Below are 13425 nucleotides of genomic sequence, written 5' to 3'. Positions count from 1 at the left end.
CGAAAGTGTTATTTTCTCAGAATTCTTTTATGATAGACTACTAGACACTGAACACAAATATAATTTCAGTCTACTTGCATCATGTAGAAATTTGGAGATACAAGAAATTAACTTTTATTGAATATAATGCATTTAATTACAACAGTGCTGACATTTTACGGAAGTTCAGCTAAGCTAAAAATGTTTTGTTGATGATTATCGTTTATACTTAGTGTCTGAGGCTTCTCACTTCAGTGTCCAACAGTAATCAGCCAGCACTGAATGATTCCATTTGCCCTGATACTGTTTCTCCATGACTGCAAGCTCCTGGTGAAACCTTTCACCATGCCTGTCATTGAAAACACCAAGATTTGCAGGGAAGAAGTCTAAATGCGAATGTAGAAAATGGATCTTTCATGATACGTTGCACTTCATGGTTTTGTATGCTTGAAGCATGTTGTTAACCAATTGCATGCAGTTTGGTGCTCTGTAGTTGCCAAGAAAACGATCAATAACCTCCTTAAATGCCTTTGATGCAATTTTCACCAATTCTACTAGTTCTTCAAATTGCCTGCCATTGATGATCTATTTGATTTGTGAACCAACAAAAATGCCTTCCTTCATCTTGGCATCTGTTATTCTGACTTGAATTGTGAATTGAACTAACAAATATAGGTTAGTTAAAAATGGTGCTTGATAGGGAAATTTCATGGTGATTTTCAGGATCAGCAGCCCAAAATCCATAAGGTACACCCACTACTGAGGAAGCAGAATCTTTGTTATCCAGTGTTATCGGGTATATTGCTGGTTATGCCAGCTTCTGAGCTCTGTTTCCCACACATTGTGACAGTGAATGCACTTCAGCAGTACTTCATTGTGTGCTGAAGTTTTATAAAGTGTATCAACATAGGTTTTCCATTTGCTTTTTCATAAACCAGGCAGTACCCTGGTGAGCCTGCTCTGCAATCAAGCTAAAACATCCCTCCTATTGTGTGAAGCCCCACTTCTTTACTTAATGCACCAACAAAGTCCATCCCCCTTCTACAGTTTTGTTTTGTCAGGAAACAAAGGATATTAAAGTGTCGGCATGCTCTTCCTTGCTGAATGGCGGAGTTGAGCGTGGGACTGGAGGCACTCACCACAACGTTGTACTGAGAGACGGAGATGTTACTGGGGGTCACACTGAGGTGGACGCACTGACTGATGTCGGAGGTGAATCTACGCAGTTCAGTGGAGCGCTTGCACTTATCTTTCCTCGTACACCTGAGGGGAAAAAAATAGAGGCTCACTTGAGATGAAGGGAAGGGTAGGCATGGATACCATCAGAGCCCATAGCAACCCCAGGTCTGAGGAACCATCACCACTTTCAGAGGCTGGTTTACAGGCAGAGGGGCAATTAGGCCGGATCGACAGTTTTAGAGTATTTGCATTTCACCCACCCACATACGCATTTAAGGACACAGCCCGGTAACAAGCCCTTCCAATTTGATGAGGGCCACCCAAATACACCCAGGTGACCAATTACCTTTATGAGGGTTAACCCATTGAAAGCATCTGGCCCAGAAGGGCAACCTGGCCAAGTGCTAAAGACAGAGCTGATCAACTGAGTACAGTGCTCACTGTTATCTTTAACCTCTCACTTCATCAGTCTGAGGTACCCAACAGCTTCAACCAGGCTTCAATTATACTGGTGCATAAGAAGAATATGGTAACCTGCCTAAATGACTATCACCCATTGGGGTGAAATGCTTTGAGAGGTTGGTGCTGAAACGTATCAATTCCTGCCTGAGAAGCGACTTGGATCTGCTTCAATAGCTCCACAGTAGATGCCATTTCATTGACCCTTCACTGAACTCTGGAACATCTCTACGGCAAAGATGCATATATCAGGATGCTTTTCATTGACTATGGCTCAGCATTCAATACCATCATCCTCTCAAAACTAATCAATAAGCTCCAAATCCTCAGCCTTAATACTTCCTTCTTCAACTGATCCTTGATTTCCACACTTGCAGACACCACAAGGCTGTGTGCTTAGCCCCTTGCTCTACTCGCTTTATACTTATGACTGTGAGGCTAAGCAAGCTTCAATGCCATCTTTACATTTGCTAATGACACCACTGTCATTGGCCAAATCAAAGATGGTGACAAATCAGCATATAAGAGGGAGATTGAAAATCTGGCTGAGTGATGCCACAACAACCTCTCACTCAATGTCAGCAAGACCAAGGAGCTGATTATTGACTTCAGAAGGAGACCAGAGGTCCATGAGCCAGTTCTCATCAGGGGATCAGAGATGGAGAGGATCAGTAACTTTGAATTCCTCAGTGTAAACATTTCAGAGGATCTGTTTTGGGACTAGCACCTAAGTGTAATTTCAAAGAAGGCATGACAATAGCTCTAATTCTTTAGAAGTTTGTACAAATTCAGGTTTTAATCTAACACCTTGACCAACTTCTATAGATGCATTGTGCACAGTATTCTGATCGGTTGCATCTCAACCTGGTATGGAAACACCAATGCCCAAAAAACAGAAGAGGCTACAAAAAGTGATGGATACAGCCCAGTTCAACAGAGGAAAAGTCCTCCCCACTCTGAGCAAATGTACAAAGAGCACTGCCACAAGAAAGCAGCATCCACCATCAAGGACCCCAGCATGCAGGCCATGCTCTCTTCTTGGTACTGCCATGGGGAAGGACGTAAAGCAGCCTTAGGTCCCATACCACCAGGTTCAGGAACAGTTACTACCCTTCAGCCCTCAGGCTCATGAACCAGTGTGGATAACTTCACTCACCTCAACTCTGATCTGTTTCCACAATCTATGGACTCACTTTTGAGGACTCTACAACTCATGTTCTCAGTATTATTTATTTACTTAATTATTTATTATTAGTAGTAGTATTATTTGTTTTTGTATCAGCAGTTTGTCTTTTTTTGCACATTGGTTGTTTGTCAGTCTTTGTGTGTCATTTTTTCATTGATTCTATTGCATTTCTTTGTTCTACTGTGAATGGCCCCAAAAATGAATCTCAGCATAGCATATGGTGACATACACTATACGTACTTTGATAATAAATTTACTTTGAACTTTGAATCTTTTCTGCATTCTTCCTTATGCTACCACATCTTTCTTGTAGGGTGGCAACCAGAGTGTATACAATATTCCAAGTGCAGCCTAACTAATGCTTTGTACACAATTTCCCAACTTTTATATGCAGACGCTTCTACCCTTACAAGCATCTGAAATACAAATGTTTATATCCTGTTTATTCCCCTTCATAGGTGCTGGTTGACTTGCTGAGTTTCTCCAGCATTTTGTCTCTGTTGCTTTTACTCAAATACTGAATATAAGCAACACACATAAATCGCTGGAGGAACTCTACAAGTCAAGAAACACATATAGGGACAAATACTTGGTCTGTGAAGCCAAGCACACCAAAATGCCGTCTTTACTATCTTATTCACTTGTGTTGCCATTTTCAGGGAACCCTCTGAACGTTCATAGCACCTCTGTACTCCAAAGATCCTTTCACTGCATATATCCTGCCAGTATTTGACATATTTAATGTATTTATATACATTAATGATCTGGATGATGGGATGGTAAATTGGATTAGTAAGTATTCAGATGATACTAAGGTAGGTGGCGTTGTGGATAATGAAGTAGGTTTTCAAAGCTTGCAGAGAGATTTAGGTCAGTTGAGTGGGCTGAACGATGGCAGATGGAGTTTAATGCTGATAAGTGTGAGGTGCTACATGTTGGTAGGAATAATCCAAATAGGACATACATGGTAAATGGTAGGGCATTGAAGAATGCAGTAGAACAGAGTGATCTAGGAATAATGGTGCATAGTTCCCTGAAGGTGGAATCTCATGTGGAAAGGGTGGTGAAGAAAGCTTTTGGTATGTTAGCCTTTATAAATCAAAGCATTGAGTATAGGAATTGGGAAGTAATGTTAAAATTGTACAAGGCATTGGTAAGGCCAAATTTGGAATATTGTTACAGTTCTGGTCACCGAATTATAGGGAAGGTGTCAACAAAATAGAGAGAGTACAGAGAAGATTTACTAGAATGTTAGCTGGGTTTCAGCACCTAAGTTACAGGGAAAGGTTGAACAAGTTAGGTCTTTATTCTTTGGAGCGTAGAAGGTTGAGGGAGGACTTGATAGAGGTATTTAAAATTATGAGGGGGATAGATAGAGTTGACGTGGATAGGCTTTTTCCATTGAGAGTAGGGGAGATTCAAACAAGAGGAAATGAGTTGAAAGTTAGGGGGCAAAAGTTTAAGGGTAACATGAGGGGTAATTTCTTTACTCAGAGAGTGGTAGCTGTGTGGAATGAAGTAGAAGTGGTAGAAGCAGGTTCGGTATTGTCATTTAAAGTAAAATTGGATAGGTATACAGACAGGAAAGGAATGGAGGGTTATTGGCTGAGTGCGGGTCAGTGGGACTAGGTGAGAGTAAGTGTTTGGCACAGACTAGAAGGGCCGAGATGGCCTGTTTCAGTGCTCTAGTTGTTAGATGGTTATATGGTCCTAAAATGCAGTTCTTCACATTTCTCAATTAAATTCCAGATTTGTTAGGAAGGAGGATTTGTTTCTGTATGGTGTCTGTCAATTAGTTTGTTCATTCTCCTTGTGACCATATAGGTTTCCTCCAGGGACCTATGTTTCTTTCCACAGTCCAAAGATGTACCAGTTAGTATGTTAATCGGTCATTGTAAATTATCCTGCGATTAGGCGAGTATTAAGTAGGTGGTTCATTGAACAGTACAACACAATAGGTTGTGAAGGGCTGTTTCGCGCTGTATCTCTAAATAAATGAACAGATGACTCTGAGATTCCATGACAACAGCTTCCTTCCCCACTCTTTTCCTTTGAAGCTCATTGTAAGAGCCTATGTGGAGACGGACCCAGAAGAGGAGGCGGTGGAGGGTCAGTGGAACTAGCCAATTGACAGTGTGAATCAATGAACAAGCTCCCAGTGCCTGAGTTACAAAGCTGCCAATACCAATAATGGATCATTAAGGCTTCACTAAACTGCAGTACAACTTCGTAATAGGATAAGTGTGTGAAATAATACGTTTCAGCTCAGTTGGAAGCCTTCCACAGCTCTTGACTTCCACAGTGCCTGTTGGAGAGGAGGGTGAGCTATCAAAGGAGCACACTGCAGTTTCTCACTCCCTCTCCCAGCTGAATCATTCCCAACAGACAAAAGAACTATTAGACTGTTCCCTGATAAACTGGATCAGGCAGTTCCACTGTACAGGTTAGGAAGGAAATGAAGAGAGTGTAAACTTAGCCGGCTCCTCACCACAGAGGACATCTTCAAAAGGCTATGCCTCAAGAAGGCAGCATCCATTATTAAAGACTCCCACCAACCAGGATATGTCCTCTTCTCATTACTACCCTCTGGGAAGAGGTACAGGAGCATGAAGACACACACGCAACTTTATAGGAACCCTTTTATCCCTCTGCCACCAGATTTCTGAATGGTCCATGAACCCATAAACACCACCTCACAATTTTACTCTCTTTTTGCACAAATTTATTTTAAATATTTCTTAATGTAACTTATAATAATTTTTTTCATGTAGTACACTGTACTGCTGCCACAAAATACTAATCTATGTTAGTGATAATAAAGCTGGTTCTGGTTAGATGCATATCAGGCCAACTAAAATACATTTTCTTATTTCAAGATGATTGCTGCATCGTTTTGAAATGGGGGGATGAAGCGAGTCTGGGTGGGCGCCAACCAAGAAAATAGAGGCAGAAGGTCAAGGGGGTGTCACTGCAAGGTGGGAGGGATAAGGTGATACTGATATCACTGGAAAAGGCAATGAAACCAGGCCACTCTGGGGCAAGGGGTGACATAGGTCAGGAAGGGGAGCGGGTATGGGACTACTGGGCCAGAGGTCACCAGGGTGGCGGAATGGGGAAAGAATCCACTGGGGCAGGGAACACTGGTGCAGTGGATACTGGAAGCCCCAGCTGGGAGTTTACTGAGGGACACTGAGCTGGAGATTACCAAGAGGGCACTGGGTGAGAGATCACAGGGAGACATTGAACAAAATGTCGGGGAGGACAAGCAAAGTGCAATGTCATCTCTCTGAAGCAATATCTTATGATCCACAAGGTCAAAACAGAAAGGCAATTCAATGCAGCAAGTGGGGCCAGAATGTCATAAGAGTCATACAGCATGGGGGCAGGCCATTTGGCCCAAATGGTCTATGCCAACCAAGGTGCAACTCTAAACTAGTCCTATTTAAGTACATTTGTCCTATATCCCTCTAAGCCTTTCCTATATACGTATTTGGCCAAGTAAGTGTCTTTTACCATTTCCTCTGCCAACTCATTTCATATACACAACACCCTCTGCGTGAAATAGTTCCCTCCACCCCATGTTCTTATTAAACCTCTCCCCCTCTCACCATTAGCTTATGCCCTCTAGTTCTTGATTCTCTAACCCTGGGAAAAGGACTGAGTGCATTCTCCCTGTCTATGCTCCACATGTCCCTTTCACATCACAACAGCTATTCTCAACACTCTGCTTTACATCTGAAATCAGATTAATATGAGGTTGAAAGCAACATCTCCTTCTCAGCAGTGAGCAGTGAAGACAGGGCACCGAAGACATTTTATGGGGTGAGATCAGAAGAGGTAGGAAAGGAGACAACTGGCCTTTGATAAGGATCCAGAAAGGGAAAAGATTGGTGAAGATCAGGGAAGGTTGCAAGCATGAAGGATGTGTTTTACACATATGTTCACCATAGACCATTTGGTTCAACTAGCTCAAGCTTGTGTTAATGTTCCACTAGATCACCTTCACCCCCCTCAACCATGGACAGCACTTGAACTTGTTGCACCATCAGAAGCTGCAGAAGGTTGCAAATTCTACCAGTTCCGTCATTTGTCACCAGCATCGATGACACCTTCAAAAGGGAATTCCTGAAAAAGGTGGCACCCATCACCCAGGGCAACCTCTCTTCTGATTACTATCATTAGAGAGGAGGTACAGGAGTCTAAGGACATACACTCTATGTTTTAGGAACAGCTTTGTCCCCTCCACCATCAGATGTCTGAACAGACAGTGAACCAACTCATGAACACTACCTCATTACTTTTGCTTTCTTTTTCCACTAATTTAATTAAAACATTCATTATATATATTTCTTGAAGTAATTTTAAAGGTTTTTGTTTGTATTGCATTGTACTGCTGCCACAAAGCAACACATTTCACAATATATGTCAGTGAAAATGAACCTAATTCTGATTCTGATTCTGTCAAATTGCCAGTCCGTTCCTTCCTCTTTGCTTTACTCAGCTACCTACCTAGTCACCTCAACTGCTCCTTGTGTTTGTGAATTCCATACCCACTCCACTACTTCAGTAAAGAACGTGCCCTTGAAATCCTTGCAGAATTTATTAATCGCTGTTAGATAATTAGTTTCCCAAAAGTGGAAAAATCCAACATCAAAACCTGTCAGGAATTGAAGCCCTTCCCTTTCCTTGAGAAAAGAGCCTGTTGTACCATCTGATTATTCGCTGTCATGCAAGGTGCATCATTTCTGCATGCAAGTTAAATTTGCCATGGTTATCGGGAAGAGATTAGCATACGAATTGATTCACAGCTTTATTACGAGCATTATTCTTAATGTACTCAGTAATGGATTTTGCATCCGACTGTGCTGTAAACCATTAGAGGACCTTCTTTAATGGTGACTGTTCACAATGAGTGGAGTGACGTGCACTGGAATGTTATTGACTTAGAGAAAAACCGAGGGTTTCTCTTTCGTGGGCCAACACTGACAAACCAGCAGAAATCCAACAAAGGAACACAGACACCTTTGTCTGTTTCAGCTAGACTGCCTTTCAGTTGCCTCTTTCTATTGGCTTGTGTATGGGAACTCCAGCCAAACCATCCACTGACAGTTCCAAGGACGCAGAAGCTGTGAGGTTCAGTGACAAGGGGTGAACACAACCTCTAAAGTGACTTCTGTGGGAAGGCTGCAGAGTCCACACTGGTTCTCTGGATGAGGCCTTCCATTCTAGAACATCCTGGACCACTCGTCCCTCCCCCATCATTTCTCTCCTGGCACTTATTCCTGCAACAAATGGACTGTATCCAAGACAAGCTTTTCACTGTATCTTGGTACATGTGACAATAACAAACCAATACCAATACTCAACAGGTCAAGAAGCATCTGTGGAGGGAGGGGCAGAGATAATTTTCCAGGTCAATCATGTTTCATCAGAATGATGCTGCAAGCAAACGTTGCAACCTTTCTAAAATATTAACTATGTTTTTCCCTCTCCACAGTGGCAGCCTCAGGTGGGGAGTGCCTCAGCATTTTCTGTTTTCATCTTAACCAGCAGCATTGGAGTTCCTATTGTTGTGGGAGGGCCTGATCTTGTTGGTAGAATCTCAGGTGGTAACGAGCCGGCATACAGGAATGAGATATGCCAACTAGTGGAGTGGTGTTGCAGTAACAACCTGGAACGTCAGTAAGATGAAAGAGCTGACTGTGGACTTCCAGAAGGGTAAGATGAAGGGGCACATATCAATCCTCATGGGGGGGGGGGAGAGGAGAGAGAGAGAGAGAGAGAGAGAGAGATATTTCAGGTTCCTGGGTGTCAAGATCTCTGATGATCTAACCTGGTCCCAACATAATGATGCAGTTATAAAGCAGGCAAGACAGTGGCTATACTTCATTAGGAATTTGAAGAGATTTGACAAGTCAACAAATACACTCTAAAACTTCTATAGATGCACTGTGGAGAGCATTCTGACAGGCTGCATCACTGTCTGGTATGGAGGGGCTACTGCACAAGACTGAAAGAAGCTGCAGAAGGTTGTAAATTTAGTCAGCTCCATCTTGGGCACTAGCCTACAAAGTACCCATGACATCTTCAAGGGACGGTATCTCAGAAAGGCAGCGTCCATTATTAAGGACCTCCAGCACCCAGGACATGCCTTTTTCTCACTATTACCACCAGGTAGGAGGTACAGAAGCCTGAAGTCACACACTCAACCAATTGGGAACAGCCTCTTTCCCCTCTGCCATCCAATTCCTAAATGGACATTGAACCCTTGAACACTACTTCACTTTTAATAATATATAGTATTTCTGTTTTTGCACAGTTTTTACTCTATTCAATATTCATATACTGTAATTGATTTATTTATTAATTTATTATTATTTTATTTTGGTTATTTTTTTATATTATGTATTGCATTGAAATGCTGCTGCTAAGTTAACTAATTTTGATTCTAATCTCTTCTGCACTGTTCAACTCAGATGAAGGTGTAAGTCTCAGACAGAGTCCTTCTTTATACATACAGGGAATTTTTATTGGGAAGAAAGTCTACTTTTGAAATAGAAATCAGTCCTGGCCTTTGGGAAGACCAACAATCCAGATCCCTTCCAAAGTTCACTGAGAAGGTGCAGAGGAAGCTGGAGAGAACTCTTGCTACAGCTCTCCCTTCTACACTCTCGCACTGCGCTCCTCCCACGACGGAGGGGAGATCAGGAAGGTGAATCTGTACCAGAGATATTCACAAACTTCCCTGGTAAGTAGGGCCAGGCTTAACCCACTGCTGAAGAGCCACTGTGTGCAGATGGGTCTAGAACAGAGCTACATGCAGGGACTGAGTAATTGGAAATGGAACTGGAGCTAACTTATTATTGTCACATGTACTGAGATACGGTAAACAGTTTGTCTTAAATTCTGTTTATATGGATCAGATCATTACACAGTGCATTGAGGAAGGACAGGATGCAGAATAAAGTGAAACAGTGACTGAGAAAGTGCAACACGGGTAAACAACAAGGTACAAGATTGTAATGAGATGATGTAGGAGAAGGTATTGGTAAATAACAAAAAGATTTCTGCAGCTCTCTCACCTTCACCAGTAGGGGAGAGCAGCAAAATGAAACACTGTCCTTCATTGGGGGGCATGTGGCCTTTGCATTTTTGCTACGCACCTGAATTGTCAATATATAAAAACTCCACAACCCTAGTTAGTTAAACTCAGGAGGCAGCTGTCCTGAATGTGGGATTGGAGAGGAGGGGATCTGAAACATGAATCCCTTCTGGTTAGCCCAATGGCCCACAACTATTTAACCCCAGCATAATCACAGGACAACTTACAATAATCAATCAACCTACTGAAGACATGGTTAATCGGAGTGCGGGAGGAAACCGGAGTACCCGGAAGAAACCCACACAGTCATGAGGAGAATGTACAAGCTCCTTACAGACCATGCCGGAAATGAACTCTGAACTCTGGTAGCCCAGCTGTAACAGCATTGCTCTAACTGTGGTGCCCAGGAAGCTGGGAATTCTCCCGAGAACTGTAAAAAATGTACATTTGTGCTGCCATTAGCCCATCTCCACAATACAATCAGCGAGACAAAATAACCTTTTAAGTGAAACTACTTTCCCATTATCACTGCATGAGGGAATCTAATCTTGATTGAGCGCGGAGCCCATGTAATGTGTATGAGCCTTTTACTCTCTAGACTGCCTATCAGATCCACCTCATTGGTTCCTCTCGCTTCCGACTGCAATCTAAGGAGTTGGATCTTGGCTGAAGAAACTCTGCCTTCATGTCAGGGAAGGGTGCTTTGCCAACTTAACCCAAAACTGGGAACCTTTGCATTCCTATACGACCTTACGTCACCCCAGGTTGTCCCAATGCTGGCCAGGTTCTATAGATAAAATTCTGAGTCTGCACTTGGCCAAGTTACCTTGCCATCACTAATATGACTGCCTTTTTCTACGCAGGCTGCAGTGCCATGTTAATAAGTGAATATTAATAATACTCATTACAATAAATTTTCATAATTTTACGCTGGCACAGCAGAATTACATTTGAATGAATGCTGTAGAGAAAATTGCCTCCGTCAGCCTTAGATTTAAGTGACTATTTTTGAGTGACCTTCCTCTATTTTTGAGTGACCTTCCTTTGAAAATACCATCTGCTGATGACAGTTCAAAGGGCAACGATGGTCCTCTAGTATCTCAGTCAAGTGACCTTTTCATATGTGATGGACAGACCTTGCATTTGAAACATGAGCAAATCTGCAGATGCTGGAGATCCAAAGCACAAAATGCTGGAGGAACTCAGCAGGCCAGGCAGCATCTATGGAAAAGAGCAAACAGTTAATGTTTCAGGCTGAGACCCTTCCTCAGGACTGGAAAGGAAGGGCAGATGTCAGAGTAAGAAGGTGAGGGGAGGGAAGTACAAGGTGGAAGGTTAAGTGAAACCGAGATTCCTCGAACTTCTGATAATTGCCAACCCCTCCTTCCCATTCCTGTTTCCTTCTCTAACCTTATCTCCTTACCTGTTCTCTGGTGCTCTTCCACTTTCCCTTTCTCTACCCTCTCCTAACATATTACCCCTTCTCCAGCCCTTTATCTCTTTCAATCAACTTCCCAGCTCTTTGCTTCACTCCCTTCCCCCTCTCAGGTTCAACTCATCTGCCACCCTGAACTTCTTCCTCCCCTGTCCCCACCTTCTTACTCTGACCTCCCCTTCCTCTCCAGTTCTGAAGAAAGGTCTCAGCCCGTTACGTCGATTGTTTACTCTTCTTGTTTTATTTAAATTTGGCTTTTCACATCTTCAACTTGTTAAATCAGCACAATACTTCTGAGTGAATTACCATGGTTAGCCAATGAAACGCCCAGAAATTGAGAGATGTAGGGCGTTTTGCTCGATGGATCACTAAGGAATATGAAGCAAACTACGATAAGAGGAATTAGGGATCGGATCAACTATTACCTTGCATGACAGTACTAAATACTCTTGTTCCTATGTGTGAGTTTGCAAGACAATATTTAATGAAATTAGTGTACCTTTAAATACAAATGGTCTTCAACTTCCATGTACTCTTATGCCTACACAAATGCAAAACCTCTGATGGGTGGGGAGAATATCCATAACATTCAATAAACTACATTTATATAATTTTATACTGGCATGGCAAAAGTAGAATTGAGTTTTGTGGCGGAAATTGTCTTAGTCAGCACCAGAATACTAAAGTTGTGATTTTTCTCCTCCTGACTGTTGCTTGAGGGGAAAAAAGAGAAGGAAAAGGAGAGGTAATGCAGTGAAAGCAAATTGGATTGAAATTACAGGGAGACAGAAGCAACGGTAAATGTTAGAAATGTGAAGCAGAATATTACTACAAAAAATACCAAAACATTTTCCCATGACTGACTCTACAGGTGGAAAATTGCTGTTAGAATCAGTGTCTCTGTGTGAATGAAAAGATCTGCAAAGTGGGGAGGCAACATTCATTGGTGCAATTTGTACAATAAAGTGTTCGTCAAATAAGAAGACAGCGGGTGGAATCTGACATAATTTTTCAAAGTTCAAAGCAAATTTATTATCAAAGTACATATATGTTACCACATACAACCCTGAGATTTATTTTCTTGTGGGCATACTTAACAAATAGCAACTACAACAGGATCAATGAAAGACTGCCCAATTAGGGCGTTCAACCAGGGTGCAGAAGACAGCAAAGGTGTGCAAATGCAAATATAAATGCCTTTTCATGTTATTATACATAAGGTGATGAAACTATAATTGAGGACTCATTCAAATACATTAGTAGGACATCCAAGTCTTAAACCTGTTTCACCATTTAATGATATGATAGGGGCATGACTGTTAATGGAACTCCACCCACAGTAAGCTTTCACCCCCTTGAAGAATAAGAATCTAACTCCCCATGCTGTAAAATATATTTGTAGACACTGCCTTCACCACCTTTGGAATGGAGATCCAAGGACTCTCAATTATCCATGAGAAAAGGTTTCACCTCAACAGGTAACCCACTTATCTTAAACCAAGGCCCTTGGTTCTAGGTTCTTCTACATGAAGTAGAATCCACTCTACATTCTAAAGTAGTCAAGGACTTCAATAGTCTCTGGTTTAATTTGGCACTACTGTACTTACTAGTTTAAGTGACAACAAAGAAAGCAACTAAATACTTTGTTATTCATACTGTTTCTGGCCTGAGGTTTTCCTGTCGGAGTTGAGATGAGTTGCCTACATGGTCTGGCATTTTTGTGGTGTGACTGGAGTCTCACTGGGCAAGGCAGTTGCAGCAAGCCCGGGCTGGAGTTGCTGGAGTGGACTAGGAGGAAGTTTGACACAGCAGAGCCAAGACAGGTTGAGGAGAGATCTAAGGTTTGGACAATTTAAGCTCTGGGCCAGATTAAAATGGTTGGGGTGTTGGGGTCGGAGGCAAGAGACGGGGCACTTTGGCTCGCTACACCACCGGGGGAGGGAGGTTACTCGAATCTGTGCTGGATTGAGGCTGTAGCCTGCAACTAGTGGACATCAAGATTGACTGCAGCGATACCCGGCGTTGTGAACTTCAGTTCTGAATACTTTGTGCTTGCTTTTACTGTTTGTACAGTTTGTTTTTTTT

The 13425-nt window shown here is 42.3% G+C and overlaps 1 protein-coding gene across 6 annotated transcripts in view; it reads right to left on the bottom strand.

The window, feature by feature from the left end:
- plxna4 (plexin A4) overlaps positions 1–13425 on the bottom strand; it is a 721825-nt gene that overhangs the window by 235624 nt on the left and 472776 nt on the right. For all 6 annotated transcript variants that reach the window (XM_059987082.1, XM_059987079.1, XM_059987077.1 and 3 more), the window contains one exon: positions 1119–1242. In XM_059987082.1, the coding sequence (XP_059843065.1) occupies positions 1119–1242 (124 nt within the window). The remainder of the gene's footprint in view (positions 1–1118; positions 1243–13425) is intronic.

The sequence above is a fragment of the Hypanus sabinus genome, chromosome 13 (genome assembly GCF_030144855.1).
Source record: "Hypanus sabinus isolate sHypSab1 chromosome 13, sHypSab1.hap1, whole genome shotgun sequence".
Classification (NCBI taxonomy): Eukaryota; Metazoa; Chordata; class Chondrichthyes; order Myliobatiformes; family Dasyatidae; genus Hypanus; species Hypanus sabinus.
This window is presented reverse-complemented; position numbering and strand designations above follow the sequence as displayed.